Genomic DNA, 17,848 nt, shown 5'->3' with positions numbered 1-17,848 from the left:
GGGGCGTGAAAGCTCGGGGAACCCTTAACCAATTTCTTGTCCACCAGGCATGGCAGAAGCAGATATGGTATGTAAACACTGGTTTGTTTTTTTAAACCCTCTGGTTGAAGGAAATTGCCGTCCCGGGTTTCCTCCGTGGCGTGAGCGATAAGCAGAGTTTTGTCCTTTCCTTCTAAGATTCCTAATTATTTAAAGTAACACTCAGGTATGCCGTTCAGCTGGGTTAGTTACAGCGCCGGGAGCAGCTTGGGAGAACAAGGAAACACAGACTGCTTCAGGTTGCCTTCCCAAATCAACTCAAAGGTTTATTTGATACACAGCAGTTTATATAGAGAAAAAAAAGGTTCGTGTGTCAGCTTTCCCAGTTCAAACCGGTACAGACTAAATAAGGAAACGTCTTCCTGCCTTCTGAGCAAAGTATCCCTTGTGTAGTTTATCAGTTCAGCTATAATTTATGATCATCCCAGCAAAATACACTCCTAGACATAAAATACAGAGTTCTTTCATTAGTGAATTCTGAAACGAACCACCTGGCCTTTAACGAGCCTTTTCCAGGAGATAAAGAAAAAGGGAGGATGGGAGTAAGGAAGTGGTCTCATCTCTGTGGTGTTTTCGACCTTCTGGTACCAGCTTGTGAGTCTTACACATTAATTCTTGGGTCACAGAGAAAGAGAAAAACAACTAGTAGATTGGCCTTATTGAGTAACAGTTTTCCTGTATAAAACAATCTTCTGTAAATGCTTACCGTGGTATCAAAATATCATAACACTGGTTAAGGTTAATATGGGCATGTGCGGTGAATATCAGCGCTATGTGGCCAGAAGTGTGATAATATAATTTATTTTGTGTAATAAACAACTGTAAGGATAGATGATTACAACAAATTGATGACTAATACATAAAAGTAATACATAGATGAATAATGATGATGAGTTATGATGCGTAATCATGGGAACAAGCGGGTTTACAAACAGGAGCAGCTGATTAGCATTAGAAAAGCTGAAATAATACCTCAGCTGAAGCCAATTGTACTAAATGCACTATATGTGCACTGTTACAAGAATATTTTTGTTCTATTGCTTTCTATTAATTTATATAATTTTAAGTTAAGCAGGACAGGCTTCTGTTTAAGAAAGAGACCTGTTTTACTGTGTTAATGTTGTCATTTTGAGCTAAAAATAAATGGCTAAATGATCATTTGTTTCACATATAGTCATATCACAAAGAATATGCATCTACTTAAATCAACTTCAAGTCAAATGGTTAAAAAATAATTTCACACACAAAAAAAGAGCTACCACACTGGGAAGGGTGAAGACAACTGGGTTGCCCGGCCCTGGCCACGAGGTGTCCCTTATTTATTTTTCAGGGAGTTGGCAACCCTAGCTTGTAATGAGCTGCATGTGAGACCGGATCTAACCAAGGTGAAAAGGACTTTGGCTAGGAAGAGAAATCAAGCTGGTAAGGTTGTGCAGCATGTTAGAGAGATTAAGGGTGCAAATGGATATGCGACTCTAGTGGAACGGATTTTAATTGTGGGTTAAAGGAGAATGATTAGTAGAGGATGCAGACTCAAACATCACGTCCTCTCCTCCACAAAGTTGTTACACACTGAAGGAAGACAAGGTTCATCCAGGTGCACATGAAGGTTTATTGCGCTGAAACACAGCAAAACAGTTCAGTGTTACTTCCATCGTAATAACTGGCCTGCGTTACTTTTGTGAGGGATTATTTTGGCAGTTATCCGTTTGGCTGAGCCGCCACCGCCACCTACTGGCGAAACTAAATATCGCCCTAACATCACATCAGGTGGAAGCAAATGAGCTTTTGGCTCTGTACCATGATGCAAACTGTTGTCACAACAAATAGCAAAAAAAGCTGATTGGGGGGGGAACTTGTTCTTAATACTCAAAATACTCAGGGTGCCACAAAGAGTCCGAGCTGTCATCCAGAAACGAACCTACACAATAACTGAAATCATAAAAATCTACCAATAAAACAGCAGTAATTTAATCACTTCTGTGGCGGCTGGGAAATCATTTTTACAGCATTTAATGTAGTCATTACAAGATTCAGAGAGAAATTGTCTTTGAAAAATATAAACAGAATCAATTTCAGTTTTGTATCATTGTGTTTTTTCTATGAAAAATCTGAAAAGTGGCAAATGGACCCGTTCTTTTACACTTTTTTATACTCAAGCACTGAAAGAGCTTTATATAAGTTTTGGGGGGGAAAGGCCTTTAGAGGTTTCTGTCCAACATTCACACGTTTGTACTCTGCTGAAAGTAACAATTCAGTATCTCACCCAAAAATGTTTTAGGGCAAACTGGTGGAGTAGGGCTTGAACCAATAAACCTTCCAACTGGTAGATGATCTGCTCTGTCCTCTGAACTTCAGCTTCAGCGTGCGTTCTGGATCTTTACCAAACATTTTATGAGGTGTACAGATTATAGCTGCAGGTTCTATTTAAGATATTCGGTTTCTAAGACACGCATTTCATAGCATTATTACATTTATCTCTTATATTTACCACATTCCACACATGAAATTAAAACACAACACCATATTTTTTTTTAACCTATTTAAGTTTCTCGAATTATATGAAAACCCCAGAGAACATCTCAGAATTGTTCCTGGAAGTCCAGGAATTCTGTAAATCCAGTGTAGACAGGGGAGTCTGATTAGAATCTGCTATCCCATTAAATAATCTCCAAATTTGCATAAGACGGCTTTAGTTTTTATTTTTTCAGCTGCAGCCCCGAGTGTGTACTGGTCTGAGATCAGCTAAAGAACAAAAACAAATCAAATATGGGCTGAGTCTACCTGCATTTGATCCAATTTATATATTAATGCCTATAATACTTAATTGTTCTTAACCCTTTAAAACCTGAACTATAAAATCACTCTTTAATGTTTTGATAATGGAGTGTTTGCTGAACCTTCAGACAATATATAAAAAAATATCAACTTTTAATCTGTATATGAGTTTTAATTTGTATCACATTTGCTACATAAACCATATTTTTGCAATGTAGTCATTAAAAATGTTTCATGCACCTTATATGATTTTAATTGTGAACAATTAAGTCACACTGATGATGTAGAAGTCTTAAAAACTCACAAAGACACACAATTGGATTTAAAGGGTTCAATTATTTCACGGCCAAAAGGTAAAAAAAAAAAAACAGCAGCAAGGAATAAAGTTGCATGTAAGAATCTGTACTTATTACTGATGCGCATTCGGGAAACACACAGGCGTCAGACAATTAATAAACTTGAGCTCCTGCTACTATTCGCACACAGAGATCTTCAAAGAATCGTACGGATGTTTTCTGGAAACTTGGTTTATCAGCAGACAGTGATTTTATACCTGTTGATATTTAGTCTGGAACATGTTCCCATCACAAGTTACCATGGCGATGTACAGCAGTAAGTATTAAACCAGCTTTGCAGCGCAGGGTTAGGCCTCAGATGTGATTTTCATCACCTTCCAGGATCAAGTAGGGAAATTTAGCTAGTTATGCAAATGTGTACATGACTACAGTGTGGAGTCACTTTAGCGTGGTTATAATCTGAGTGCTGACAGTACAGCTCATGTTTGGTGAGTTAACAACCTGCCATTTTTGAACCAGCCAACAAGCTTCAGTGAATTATTAAACTTAATGTGGAAAAAACTGCAATTCCTTTATTGGCCAATTAAAAGTATTTAAAAATTTTCCTGAATTATAAATATGTCTCTTCTAAACTAGTCTAAGAACTAAGAAGCAAAAATGAGCTGGTATCCGTGTCTCAGACTCAGTCTCGGGCCCTATTGTTAGCATTACCTGATCACTTTACTAGTGCTTAAAATCCATGAACCAAAAGAAAATGGGCAATAGCGACAGGCGTCTCTTTTCTATACCGTCTTTCAGTACCAACTAACCCTTTTCCCACTTCTGAACATTATGACCCTCAACTTCATCGATATAATGTAGCCATTTTTAAGTATGTACAATTGTCTCACACTTTCACGGTTGTACACACAGCAGGTTTAGATCACTTCAGTTTAATCAAATCTTCATCACATCCTATTCATATATTAAACTTTCCTCAAATGTCCATAAAGCTCACATCAGATTCACACACGATCTTAGCTGTTAAATGATCATTGGTGCTCGATGCTTGCTGGTGTTTGGTCAACAGATGATCTAAGCAAATAGTGTCAATCTCTGTGGTATCATACATCTAGAACAGCCTGCAGTACACAATGCTGCTTTTTATTTACAAGAAACACTTTCATTTTCTCCTCAAGCTGCAGCAATGGAGGCGTCATCCAACTGTCGACCCTGAGGCTGTGGAGAAAGACAGAAACGAGGCTTTAGCCCAACAAGGAAAACATCTCCACGGTTACCTTAGTGTTTATGGGTTTCTATGCGTGTTACCTTGACGAAGATTCGCTGGGGCAGGAAGCGTTTCAGAGCTTGAGTACCGAAGTTGGGGCAACGTGGCAGGCTGATGTTGAGCTGTGGTAGTGTTTGGTAACCAGCCATCAGTGGATAGTAGTTATACAGCATCTCCTGCTCTGAACTGGGGAGGATACGGAGACGCACCTACACACACACACACACACACACACACACACACACACAGTTTTATATTTACAGATAGATAGAAAACACACACAAGTGCTGCATGAAAACCAGATTTTCAGTACTGATGAAGCACGATGACATCACCAAAACTGTCCATCAATATGACCCGTCAGTCCTTACAGGCGGTGCAGCTGTACCTGTTTGAGACCAGAAAACATGAAGGCATCGGATGGTTCCACGGCCATCTCCACCTCCTGCACCAGAGCCGTTCTGTTTTCTATGTGGTAACGCACAGGAAGAGACTCCCTGACTCGCCCGAACGACGGTAAATCTATAGCCCAAAACATCAAAACAACAATGTGACACCACCAACAGCCAGAGGTTAACATCTTTCACAATAGCAAATGCAAATAATGAGAACATTTCTTGAATTCTACTTCGTGTATTGGAATATTTTCTGTAAAATCAGGAACACTGTGTGCATGCGATGCTTGCATACTGACCAGCGTGGATGTACAGAGGCACCATCTCCAGGACCACATGAGGCAGACTAACTATAGTCTGGATGAGAGGACTGTCTGGACTGGAGGAGTTTCTGTCAAACAGAGTTTTAGAAGTCTGTTCAAGCCCTCTGAAAACCCAGCAGCAGCACGTCACAGCCTCCATTAACGTGTACGTACCTCCTCCATGATATCAGGTACTGCCCTGTAGCCACCGTGTTATTGATGCTGGTCTGTGGCGGGCATCGGAGACAGAAACACTCACTGGCACACTCCCCTGTTTGTAGAACAACTGAACACAAGCGCACACTTTTTACTTTTCAGCGATAAATTTAAACAGGAAATTTTAGGTAACTATTTTAAGTAATCGGGTACCTTCCTGTAACTGTGACTGAAGCTGCGGTGTGTTACTGGTCACAGTAAGAAGCTGCAGAGAAGAGGAAGTCAGGAGGAGGGGCCACGGAGACGACGACACGATGTCAGTCATTAGGAGAAAGGGAATGTCCACTGATACCCGGTCCAACGGCTCAAACTGCAGCAGCACAGCAGAGACAATAATAATACTCTTTATTAGACTTACTATAAAAAGACTCATTATCCTACTTTAACAGGATGAAATTTATTTAATCGAATGCAACATACCAAAGCTCCGGCTTTTCTCTCTACTTTAACCTTTGTCTTACTTATTTTTTGTCCTTTACTTTGTACTTGGAGTGTCTGTTTCAGTTTCTACAAGCAGCTGTCATACAAACAGGTTGTTGAGGTAGGTGTATGCTAACTTACGCTAATGTAAATGTAATCAGACAAATCTGGATGTTTCTCATTTCCCGCTTTTGTATTTCATGATATTAAGCTTATGCCCTCTACCCTTGCCCCCTTAAAGATCCCCTCACACCTCCCTGACTATTAGTAAAGTCCACGCTAAAATAAAAACGGGGAATCCTAAATACAAACCTTGGTGGAAACAAACTTGACCGAAACCTCAAATGGAACAAGTGTCTCTATGGTTACCGTCTCATCCTGGAGAAGAAGAAAAAGAGAGAGGTGTAAAGCAGGAAAGTAAAACAAATGTTAACGTGTTTATCGCTGAGCCGTCTGTCAGCTGTACTGTGGGTCGGACGAGCTTTCTACCTTGTGACACTTGCACATAATCTGTCGTCCTTCTACTGTGGTGTCGATGCCGTAGGCCACGTGGAACAAGAAGACCCTGGGTCCGGTTGACACACACTTGACAAACACGCACTTCTCCAACTAGAGGCAAACACACAGCTCGCAAACTCAAATTTCTTCTTTTGCTGTGAACTGACAGTGTTGGCGTTTTGCGTGGTATGCTGAATCGACATTTCTTTGTGAGACTCACCTTTTCACCCGGTTTCAGCTCTCCCAGAGGCACATCGGGGAGCAAAGAAGGCGCGCTGTCATCGCAAAACTTTGATCCGTCAAGTGTGACGTGAGTGGTCTGGCCTAGATTGGCATCCTGACCTGAACAAGCAAACCAAGACAAACGCTAAATTAGCATTCATATGCTGCTGTATGTTATTGAAATGATTACAGTACCGATCTACCTGGTTTGAGGCCAGCAGTTAATTTAACATCTTTAGCCATGGCCTCCTCCTGTGATTGGACAGTAAGCTTGATGCAGTACATTTCATTGGTGAGTGCAGGAGGCTGGTGGCTCAGCTGAACAGAGATCTTTGGGACTCTGGAGATGATCCTAAACACAAGAACCATTTCTGCTGATTCGATCCCAGCACGGACACTGCTCAAACTGACGGGTTGGTAATGGCTTTTTCTGACTCACATGGTGCTGTGCTGCATGGTCAAGCTGTCCCAGTCCAGCTCCTGACGTGCTTCGATGTTACGGCCCCAACGCCGTGAACACCTGCTGGCCTGCAAGGCTTCATGTGCAGACGCGGCGTCTCCACCTGCTCCTCTCCAGCTCACAAACACACAGCGACCACTGTCGCCACCCAACATCACCTCGATACCCGTCATCTATGATAACACACATATTAATCAATGTTTCCATCCATGTCTCTCTCTCGCAATCACAAACAACAAAGTCTCCTTACCTCTATCTTCTTACCAACATCTTCAGTTTTTGCCACAAAGCTGAAGTTGTAGCATGTGGTTTTTCCTGGTAACAGACTCATGGCCTCCTGGCCTGACCACTCTGCCACACACCACTGGTTATACTCCTAATAAACAAAAACACCTTTATACATCACATACAATACCCCATCAGTGGTTTATGGCTGAGGGATAGGAAGCTAAGCTACTGCAGCATAACCATGAAGAACAGTGAACGTAAGGTTTATGTTATTTTCAGCTGTCTGCACTAAAACGAGGTGAACACGAACCAGTCTGGGTTTTATTACTGCAGTTTTTTAACTAACATGGTGAGCATGCAACATAATTACAGAAGTAAATAAACACGAGACTGAATGTGTTCAGTTTGTGTGGACTGAGAGCACACCAGCTCACCTGAAGCTGCTTTTGTGGGACGTTGGACAGACAAAGCGCTCCAAGCTGACATCATACCTGGAGGCGGCGATGCAAACAGCACGTACCTGGTTACTGAGGCTGACAGCTAGCTTGCTGAAAGACACGGGATGAGGGCAGTCAGCTCGGAGGAAGACCTGCAGTTGGACAGGCTGGTCCACGTGGAAACTGGGAGACTGGAATTTGGCTTTACACTGGACTGGAGTAAGAAAAAAAGGACAGCTATTATAACCCATTTATAAAGAGATATAGAAGAATGCTGCATCAACTTATTACTTAAGACGGATCCCATTTTATACTAAACTCTTTCTAAACCCAGTATCGTTCGTCAGCATGCACCTTTTCTTCCTGCCACGTACACGATAAAAGAGGAGAACTAAAACCCCTGTTTTGAGCGAATCGTGTGTTTACTAACTGAATGGGATGTAGTCTTGCACTTCTATAGTTAGTTCGTTCGATCCAGCCAAAGCCATGCGGTCATTCCACAAAGACCTGGCAGCAGTGACAGAAGACGGATCGCACTCCGGCTCAGCATCTGGGACCTCGTTCTGGAAATTAAAATATGTGGATGCATCAATTTTGATTTGACCTCTGCTTAGCTACTCTGAGCTTTACAACACAGCTACAAACTGCAGCTTTTAAGCATTTAATTCCTATGAAACACACTACAATTATATTAACGTTTGAAATCCACAACATGAGTATTAGATCGGTGGAACCCTTCAGCTCACCGTGAGGACTTTGATGAGATTCCTCTCAATCCTTGACTTTTGCTCCTCCTTGAGGGTGGAAGCTAAAAGACAAGATCAGCGTGAGTCTTCTGATCTGATATTATTCAGTTTTCCACTCAAACGTCATCTTTGATATTTTAAACATCCTTGGACAGTTGCAACAAATTTCTCAGATTTACCACACGCAAGTAAGAATGTTCTGAGTGTCAGCAGCAGTTTCTAATACCACCCCACAGATTAAAGGATTGTGTTTTACAGGATTATTTGGCATCTTTTGTTCTTTAACTATTCCTGATGTTTTGTCGTAGTTTTCAGTTCCGTCTTTTTCTCACCTCTGCCCAGCAGCTCCATACAGTAGATAACGTAGTCCTTAATACTAGCCATCAGATAAGCACAGCGTAGAGCTGTGGTCAATATGGCTGTCAGGAGACCCCACCATCGCTCTGTGCGATAGTCACACATCACATAGTCCAACAGCCTGATAAGAAAACACACACAATGGGTAAAGACGATTCTTCACACAGCCTGCTTTCTAAGAGTGAGAGGTAAAGAGTTCTGTTCCCTTTCCCCTCGTGTGAGGAGTTTGTAAGATTCTGGGTGTGACGTGTCCTGCTCTCAGCTTCTATATCAAAATAAAAGTGGGATGTAACTTGGAAAAGCTGTGTCTCACTTACTTCAGCGCCTTGGTGTAGTCTTTTGCATGGTAGTATTCCTCTCCCATCTGCACCACTACAGAAGATACACACAGTGAGACGAGGTGAAACGACACAACAGCTGCGAACTGCAACGTGCTCATATTAAAAAATCACCACAGTGTCGATGTTCTTTATATACTACAGGGATTAGAACACGTCCACCTGTAAGAAGGTAACCCAGCGACTATAAAACGCTAATCATACGCACTGAGGTGGCTCTTCATTCGAGGACACTTGTACTTCTTAAACTGGGCGACGGCGTTGCTGAGAAGTGCTATTATCAGCTCCTGCAGGGGCAGAGACACCAGAGGATTAATTCAACCTGACAGGAACTAGAAGTAAAACACAATTATGAGAATGACACAACAAAGCTTCAAAGCTGAATGTTCATGTCTCTGTGTAAAGCTTTTTCTGCTCTAGCTGGGAAAATGCGTCACATGCAGAGCAGCCTATCGTTTCCTCTGTACAAACAGGACCTCAGCATATGATGTGCCAACACATTTAGATTCCCGCAACACAAAAACACACAATTCCTACATTTTTCTTGCTGTATTTAAGAATTCTATACCTTTGAGTATCTTCAATAGTACCAAGAAAAGCTACTGTTGTAGAAAACAAACAAATCACAGATCTTTACAGGGATTGGCGTTCTGAAAAACTCAATAACCGAACCCAAAGTGCGCTTCCACTGATTTTAGACCAACTGTAGCTTTAGGTAACATTTTCTCATGGATCAGGCACTTTCTCCAATAATGTCTGAACCTTTTAAAAGGCTGCACACTGACTTCTGTGGGCATGTGAAGGATGCACGATGCAAGGATGTCAGCGTCCAACAAACTCTACATTTTAAGCTACTTCACAAACCAAGCTGGTCATTTTCAAATGATTTTATCAGCTACCATGTTAAAAATAGGCTAGTTTAACTTCATATGTAAGGCTGAGGGTGTGTGTCATCAATAACAATGATTTTTTTTAAATAAGCAGGACTAAAGCAGTAAAATATTGCTGTGTGCTCTTACAGAATGTGGTACATCTCTCTCTTTAATCTGCAGAGCTAGAATCCCCGTCTTCTCTTTTTCAGCATCTGGAGGATCAATACCTGGAAGTGAAGTGATGCAGACGTAATTACTGAACAAACTCTTGATATTAAGCTTCATTTTGGAAGGTTTCATTAGAAGTAGTGGTACACGCAGCATCAGACAGCAGAAGGATCCTCTCATAAGCTTTCTAAAAGCACGTTGGATGTGTTACACGTGTCCACAATAAAATATTTAGACAAGATCACTCAGGACCTAACAGCTAATTAAAGTGTTCTTTACTTCAGAGAAGCCAGCTGTCCTTTTAAAGCAACAATCTAACAGCAGTTAGTCTGTTTACTGTTGACCTTCACCATAGGGGTGTGCACACGTGTCCTCACAACAAGATAAAGGAAATGTAAACAAAATATGGCCAAATGTAGAAACTCAAAACAGTTTAATCACGCACGGTCACGTCTCAGCTACAGTACATAATATTGCACAAGCACTGTTGTGCAGATTTGTGAATGAAGCAGTAACATTAACAGTGTCTGAGGCCAGCAGTGTTGTTCCATGTCTGTATCTGTCAACATACTCTGTTGTCCCTGCCTCCAAGGTCTCTGGCCATAGAAATCCAGTCCTGCGCTTTGGGTGTCCAGAGGGTCGGGGGAGGGGTAACTTGCACCAGCCTGGAACAACCGACCAATGAAACTGTTAAGCTGTGTTTGATATGCAATATGATAATTAGAAACCTCCTAAAAGAAGCTACGATTCAGTTGCATGTTAAAGCGGCGAGTTCATGCTGTCTTTGGTGTTGCTGGTACACTGAGGCATAGTTACAGTAGCTGTACCGCCATCACCTGACAGAGCTGCTGTGCCAGCTGCTTCCTGTCCTGACTGTAGCAGGCAGCCTGCTGGTAGTAAAATCCAGGGTTCTGGGTCTGGATTGCCGTCAGTCCCAACTTTATAGCTTCATCAAACAGTTCCCCAAATGACTGGAACCTGAACGGGGCAAAGTCGAACAGTCAAGATGTGCAGACATGATGTATGGATGTGCATTATAAATAAACATGAGTCCTTATATAATGTACTGTGTTCATGTACACTCATTAGAGGACAAGTGTGGGGCCTTTTCACTGTGGAGTTTGCATGTTCACCATTGTGAATTAACATATTTTTATTATAAGGTTTAATCACTTCATCTTGTTCCATACAGAGGGTGATGGACTATCGGCCACATGTGTAATTTCTGTGTGTTCATATCCAATGAGCATATCTCACTGTTTAGACATCCACGCAGAGTGCTCAAAGGCTAGTTCAGCGCTGCCGATCTTCTTCTTACACAGGTCGATGTGCTTTCGGAACTGGGCTATAGCATCTAGAGGAGTGTTATGCTGGAAACACAGGCGGCAGATCTGCAGACACCGAGAACAGGAGAGAAACATAAAGGGAGAAGTGTCACAAAAAGTTTAGTTTATAGTACAGTTGGGAGCAATGTTCCCTCTAAGCTGCGCACTGCTGGCACGTCTCTGCGCACAAGAAAAAATCTAACCTGAATTGAAATTAAAATTAATACGTTAATAATTCTGTTTTGCAGTGTGAGTCAGTCAGTGACTGGCTGATTACAACGATGCCACCTTATCCCATAGTCCAGCCAATGATGCGATTCACATTCGTATATACGCAGCTGATCAGCGTCGGTGACAGGCTATGACAGCGTCCTTATGTGCAGACACCGGTGTTTTAGCAAAGCGGCTGATGTGGAGTGAAGCCACGTTAATGACAACGACTACAACCATTGGAGATGTGAGCAGGACAGACGGAACAACTGACGGACAAAGTGTGGACTTTATACCAGTTTTTAAATTGTGTTGATCGGCCACGTAAAACCAGAGTTATGATAAAATATCTGCAGTGTTTGGTTTTCTTCCTGAATACTGTCGTTGTTTATATTTACTGCAGGAAGAAACGGTAAAAACGGCGTTTTATAAGGAAAACGCTGGAAAGCCTGTGAACAAAAACCCCGCCCTTTCCTATTGGTGAAAAATGTACCATGTCGACCAATCAAAAAGTGATATGGCAACATGGCATCTAGTTGTTTAGGGAGGGGAAAGTTTTAGGAGTGACGGCGGTGTTTGAGATGTGAGTGATTTGCGACGTTTAGCACAAATCTTGTGCAGTTAGTGTGCAGTTGGTGTGCAGTTGGTGTGCAGTTGGTGTGCAGTTGGTGTGTAGTTGGTGTGCAGTTGGTGTGCAGTTGGTGTGTAGTTAGTGTGCAGTTAGTGTGCAGTTAGTGTGCAGTTAGTGTGCAGTTAGTGTGCAGTTGGTGTGCAGTTGGTGTGTAGTTAGTGTGCAGTTGGTGTGCAGTTGGTGTGCAGTTGGTGTGTAGTTGGTGTGCAGTTGGTGTGTAGTTGGTGTGTAGTTAGTGTGTAGTTAGTAGTTTTGTTGTGTGTGTCAGAACAATGAGGCGCCTGCTGAGTGTTACAGGTGTTACAGCAGTGACACATCTGCTGCTGTCAGGCCTGCAGGTATCAGGCTGTTGTTCTCCTTCATCTCATAGTGGACAGAAATTATTGTTTGGAGTGGCACAAATAATTTGTGTGGCATCAGATTTGATGCAGAACAGCTGATTGTTCTGTAAATAGTTTGAAATAGTTTGAAACGCCTTGGCTGCATTTTTAGGTAAACAGCTGCAAAACACTTTGTTGTTTGCAAAACTCAGTTACTTTTTTGAAGAAGTAACTATATAATTAATTGCCCAACATTGGTCATTATATCCTGTATTTTGCAGACAGAGAGTTACAGACTCTCTCCCAGACCACAGACTCATAATATAAGTCAGAGCTTTATTTAAAAAATAAATAAATAAATAAAGTTGTGTTTTCAAAATTGGAGTTCAAGTTATTTTTCCTTCCAATAGTGTTAACATGCTACACAGGTCATGAACAAGATTTTTTTTAAATTTTCATTGTAAGTGGGCTAATTAAAAGTAGTCTAACATAAATGCTGTAATTTGATTATTTTAATAAACATGTAACTTGGGTGGATTCGATGCTGGCGTGACCACAGTGCACACGTCTGCTGTCGCTCACAGTGGTCCAAGTGTCCGCTCAGGGAGTTTGTGTGTTCGCTCAGACACATGAAACATCAGAGGGAACATTGGTTGGGACTGTGTTTACCAGGACTGTTCGATGATTCATTACTTGTTGTTGGCTTTTTATGCTAAACATCTGGCCCCTGTTCTATTACTTGGCCCACAGGTTGTTTTTGTGGCTCTGACCTCCGTTTTGGATTTACACCAACTCTGCTAACTTGAACTGCAACCATGACAGTAGCTGACATTAACTGCTACCTGGAGGGCCCGACACGTCACCGCGTGGAGAACAAATTCACACAGCCGTGTGTTTGTAGTTGCTCAAGTTGTTTGTCACAACGTGTGCACAGACGTCCCTACTAATGTTGAGTAATTTAAAGACATGAATCTGACAAAAAGTCAGATCCACTGCTGTTTATCTGAAGAACAGTTACACAGAGGACAAGCACGACTGTACCTTGTAGTTGATGAATCCAGCCATAGTTTTGATCTCCAACATGTTGGTCTCATGTGATCGGAGCTCATGCACAAGACTGTAGGCAGTTCTGTAATACCTACAGACACAAACACACAAGATAAACTGATCAGCTATCATTTAGGACGCTGACTATTTTAGCACCTATTGTGAATCTCAGGACACACACTTACTTGAGAGCATTTTGGGTGTCCTGCTTCAGTTCACTGAAGAAAGCGATTTTAAACTGATGCCTGACAAACAGCAGCTGGGAACAGAGAGATTAGAAAGCTGTTCAAACACAATGACTTCTTACACTGTGTTTCCTTCCATCTCTAAGCAGCTTTCTAAACTGTTCTATTACTGGATTCATTTGAAAAAAATATTGAAATGACGTTAGATTAGGTTTAGAATAAGTTTCATTTCAGCAGATTATTTTTCATTCTACAATAATCTGTTAGAGGCCCGTAACCTCATGTGTGACACCTCTGTCTCAACGTCAATGGATCACCCAGTCAAAAAAAATAGGATGAGATAATAGATAATAAGACATGCATCTCTGTATTGTGAAATGTCACAGGTACGAAAATGTACGCTGAGCCCAAGTATTACTAGTTAAGCTGCACCACTCTGAGAACTATTAGCTGGACAAAGTTTGGGGTCTTATTTTGATAATCTTGAGCCAGGAAAGTTTTGTCACATGATAGTAGTAGTTCTCCTACAATCGAGACACCGGGGGGGAATCAAACTCAAAACAGCTTTCTTTGTGTTAACTGGCTCAACAAAACCTTAAACCCTGCTCACAATCAGATACCAACTTTCTTAGGCTTTGCATGCTCACACAGAGGAGTGTTTAATAAAGCTCTTCTTTAATCATTAGTTAATATGGATTAAACGAGTGCTGCCTACTTCATTCAGTAAAAACAAAAAAAGGCAAGAGTGCTGCTACAAATGAAGCAACAGAGCAATGCTGGTAAGAGTAAACTGAACACGTGATACTCAAGAAGTGGATTCAGTCTGATACCGTCACATAATATATGAGGGGGTCGAAATAACTTCAGTAACCGGCCAGATCATGAATGAATTTTCTAATCTGTGCCCTTTTCACTGTTGTTCCAACAGTGTAAGGCATACTGGCACTGTCAGGAAATACAAAAAAAGCTCGCTGAGTGCAGGCAGCACCACAGCACAGGCCATAGAAGACAACAGGAAAAGCCAGTATTCCACACTCAGCATGTTAACTGGTTTCTGAATGGTCTGTCTACAACCTCTGATTGTAGAGCTACAATTTTCAAATAGTGCTGGCCTGATGATCAAATGCAATGCTTGCTCAATTAGCCACATGACATGCTGCCAACCACAGAATATTTGGTGTGATCTTCTCCTTCCTAACTGAGACAATTTAATGTTAGCAGAAGAGGAACTAATGACAGAAAAATGGATGTGCATAGAAGAGGGCAGTAACAATATCGCAGAGTCATCACAGCTTGACTGATTATTTAAAAGATATAATTCCTGCATGCATCCTGTTTGTGCAATTTCTGCTGTGCACTGAGCATTTTGATAGATTCACATTGTTTGCATAGCACCTACAACTGCTGTGTAATAAACAAACGAAAGGACCAGAAACAGCACGAGACCTTTCATGTATCCGTTCACTGTTCACGGAGGAACATATTCATACCTGGTGGGTTGTCTTGTTGAGGAACTCTTTGTGAGATTTGACGCGCCGAATCTCAGTGTAATAATAGGTCTGAGCATGCTCGTAGAACGCGTTCTCCAACCTTTAGAATCACACCAAAAAGATACTCAGTGAAAACACAATCTTCACTTTAAATCAGGTCACCGGCTCAGTCAGTCGTAGGTACCTTATAATGTAGCCCACTAAGTGGTCAGTGTGAGGGAGAACAAAGAGGCTCTTGCCAGACAGATCACAGGCATGACAGAGAGCTTGTGCCCGCTCTGATGCCACCAGGTCCTCTCCTGTGAAACAAAGATGGTAGGTGTCAGCATGGTCTACAGGTTTGTTTGTTTTTTGCATGACTGTGAAATAAAAAAAAGCTGCCATGAGCACATATTGTTATTTTGTAGAAGGCTCTACCTGGAGGCAGAGGAGTTTTCTTCTGGATTAAAACCACAGCCACTTTGGTGTTTCTACCCTGAAGACTGGTCCTAAAGGTAGACAAATGCCACACAACGGAAAAAACTCACTACACATTTCTGAGAAAAAAAACCCCCAAAGGCATTTCACAAATTTCATTTCACCCACCTAACAATCTCCACTTTAGTTGCACATTCAGACTGTTTCTCTTTCCACTGCGGGTCATCCCAGTCCAATTCATAGAACAGGACAACAAGAGCAGGTACCAGGTTTAAATGTTTGTTCATCCAGCCGGTTTTCAGGATGCCTTTAGGGATGTACCACTCATATGATGTTCGCTAGGCACAGAGCAGAAAACAGTATTGTTGATAGCGGTTAGTGTTTTCCTACATTTTAGGAGTGATGCTGTTATTTGCAAGTGTGAAAACGATAAACCAGTAATAGTTTGAGTTTTACTGGGATATAATATAGTGTAAATTTCAACTTGTCAAAGATTTCTCAAGCTGCAGCTCACCTTAGTGCGACATTTTGGGTACTCGTGGTCTCCTGGTAGCACTTTGAAAGAGATAGGGACTCTGTCAGCACGACGATTGGCACAGAAGGCATCCCAAATGGCCCGGTGCACAGCATTGTATACCACATCCAGGCCAGTCAAAGCCACAAATGCCATGGGCCGGCAACATAGCTCCGGAGGAAGCTCCCACTGGGACCCTGCCATCCTGATGGTTCAACAATAGATACACCTACACAAAAAAGGGCAATATCACTGCAGCAGCATCAGATAGGCCCATACATCAAGCCTATAGTCCAATCAATAATGGTTAATTATTTCCAATCAATACTCTGCCGTGTTTCAACAGTTTGGCGATGGAAAAAAAATGAATGTATGTAAAATATATTTTGCGCAATCACAACGAAATTCAAGAGGAACCACTGAAGATGAACGCAGGCAGAGGTGGGACAAGCAGCTGAGTATAACAAGTATTTATACTACACGAAACAAAGCGCGACACTTTTGAAGGAAGAAAGTAAACAGACAGGCCTCCCATTTATACAAAAACAGGTTAAATGCGGACAGCACTGTATACGTTCTGACGGCCAGAAAAATACAATACAAATACAGACGCCTGAAGACAGAAGCGGAACTGAAACATGATTCGGCTAACGTTAGTGACACTGCATTTAGCGTCCGTAATAAAACACATACAGAATCACGAAACGACAACATACCTCAGTGCATCACTTCAAATGAATTTGTTAGGGGCTGAGCTCAGCAAGCTTGGTTAAGTTAGCTAACTGTACTTTATGTACTGTTAGCAGATCACTAGCGTTATCTTACAAGGTTAACGCTTAGCGTTAGCTAGCCAATGGGCGAGGTTGCAAATGTACCTAGTACACATACACCAGGTTTAGTTCCACACTGCGTGACTTCTTTCTAGCTAAATTCTACCTGCGGTCACAAGAACACGATGTGTCAACCTCGAAAAGCTAGAAAATGACAGCTACTCTAGAAGCGATTGCTGAAGGAACAACAAACTCCAGCTAGTTAGCGGTCTAGCAGAAGTTCAATATCACTTCCGGTGCGACTTTTCAAAATTAAAGTGCCGTTGAGTACCAGTTTTTCTGTCAGGTGACGTTTTTTTTTGTTTGTTTTACAAGAAGGAGAAATGAGAAAGAAAGAAAAATATAAGGATACCAATGATGGCTCTACACAAAACCTATACAAAGAAATCTGCTCAATGTCATATTAGAAAATTATGTTTTAGACATGATACACTGAAGAAAATAAACGACTTTGATTATTTGAATTATATTTTATATAATAACAGTATATTATTTGAATGCCTTCTTCCTTTAAAGGTTGCCACAGTGGATTATCTTCCTCCATCTCACTCTTTCTCTTGCATTCATCCATAAACATTCTCTGCAGCGTTCCTCTTTTACTCCTGTCTGGCAGCTCCAACCTTTTCCCAACATATCCACTATCTCTGCTCCACACATGTCCCAAACATCTCAGCCTTGCTTCCCTAACATTGCCTCCAAACCACCCAAACTTGAGCTGTCTGATTGATATAATAAATAAGTCTCACCATCTTCAAGCATCACCCCCACTGTTATATGATAAGTATGATATTTAGCATGTCATTGTTGCATTGCAGTCTACTGTAATATCTAAAGGATATA

General features: G+C 41.6%; 1 protein-coding gene across 2 annotated transcripts; it reads right to left on the bottom strand.

Moving 5' to 3' along the window:
• Nucleotides 1-3,163: 3,163 nt before the first annotated feature.
• Nucleotides 3,164-17,217, bottom strand: trappc11 (trafficking protein particle complex subunit 11). Of its 2 annotated transcripts, none has more exons than XM_085359835.1 (30): nucleotides 16,895-17,217; nucleotides 16,179-16,407; nucleotides 15,833-16,002; nucleotides 15,665-15,735; nucleotides 15,432-15,546; nucleotides 15,248-15,347; nucleotides 13,758-13,831; nucleotides 13,567-13,663; nucleotides 11,297-11,430; nucleotides 10,876-11,017; nucleotides 10,611-10,704; nucleotides 10,019-10,098; nucleotides 9,208-9,286; nucleotides 8,979-9,033; nucleotides 8,637-8,782; nucleotides 8,305-8,366; nucleotides 7,989-8,121; nucleotides 7,642-7,772; nucleotides 7,144-7,269; nucleotides 6,873-7,066; nucleotides 6,637-6,785; nucleotides 6,432-6,553; nucleotides 6,203-6,322; nucleotides 6,026-6,091; nucleotides 5,447-5,603; nucleotides 5,252-5,363; nucleotides 5,075-5,166; nucleotides 4,769-4,902; nucleotides 4,422-4,589; nucleotides 3,164-4,331 (listed from the first exon to the last, which is right to left on the bottom strand). In XM_085359835.1, exons 2-30 carry the CDS (start codon nucleotides 16,380-16,382, stop codon nucleotides 4,287-4,289), a joined length of 3,372 nt encoding a protein of 1,123 aa, XP_085215961.1. In that variant the 5' UTR covers nucleotides 16,383-16,407; nucleotides 16,895-17,217; the 3' UTR covers nucleotides 3,164-4,286. The 2 variants fall into 2 exon arrangements, with proteins under 2 accessions (XP_085215961.1, XP_085215971.1); XM_085359845.1 differs by having other exon boundaries at nucleotides 17,115-17,217.
• Nucleotides 17,218-17,848: the final 631 nt, after the last annotated feature.

The sequence above is a fragment of the Diplotaxodon limnothrissa genome, linkage group LG2 (genome assembly GCF_057381915.1).
Source record: "Diplotaxodon limnothrissa isolate DT_005_m linkage group LG2, D_limnothrissa_male_GT1.1, whole genome shotgun sequence".
NCBI classification, from domain to species: domain Eukaryota; kingdom Metazoa; phylum Chordata; class Actinopteri; order Cichliformes; family Cichlidae; genus Diplotaxodon; species Diplotaxodon limnothrissa.
The sequence above is the reverse complement of the archived record's forward strand: the minus strand, read 5'-3'. Positions and strand labels throughout refer to the sequence as shown.

What these genes read in the sequence shown, in the direction of transcription:
- trappc11 (XM_085359835.1), bottom strand. Translation starts at nt 16,382, where the DNA reads ATGGCAGGGTCCCAGTGGGAGCTTCCTCCGGAGCTATGTTGCCGGCCC. An exon ending in TCTGCGTGGATGTCTAAACA is followed by an intron (nt 11,018 to 11,296) that starts GTGAGATATGCT and finishes TGCCCCGTTCAG; the next exon opens with GTTCCAGTCATTTGGGGAAC. An exon ending in AGCTGAAACCGGGTGAAAAG is followed by an intron (nt 6,323 to 6,431) that starts GTGAGTCTCACA and finishes GTTTGCCTCTAG; the next exon opens with TTGGAGAAGTGCGTGTTTGT.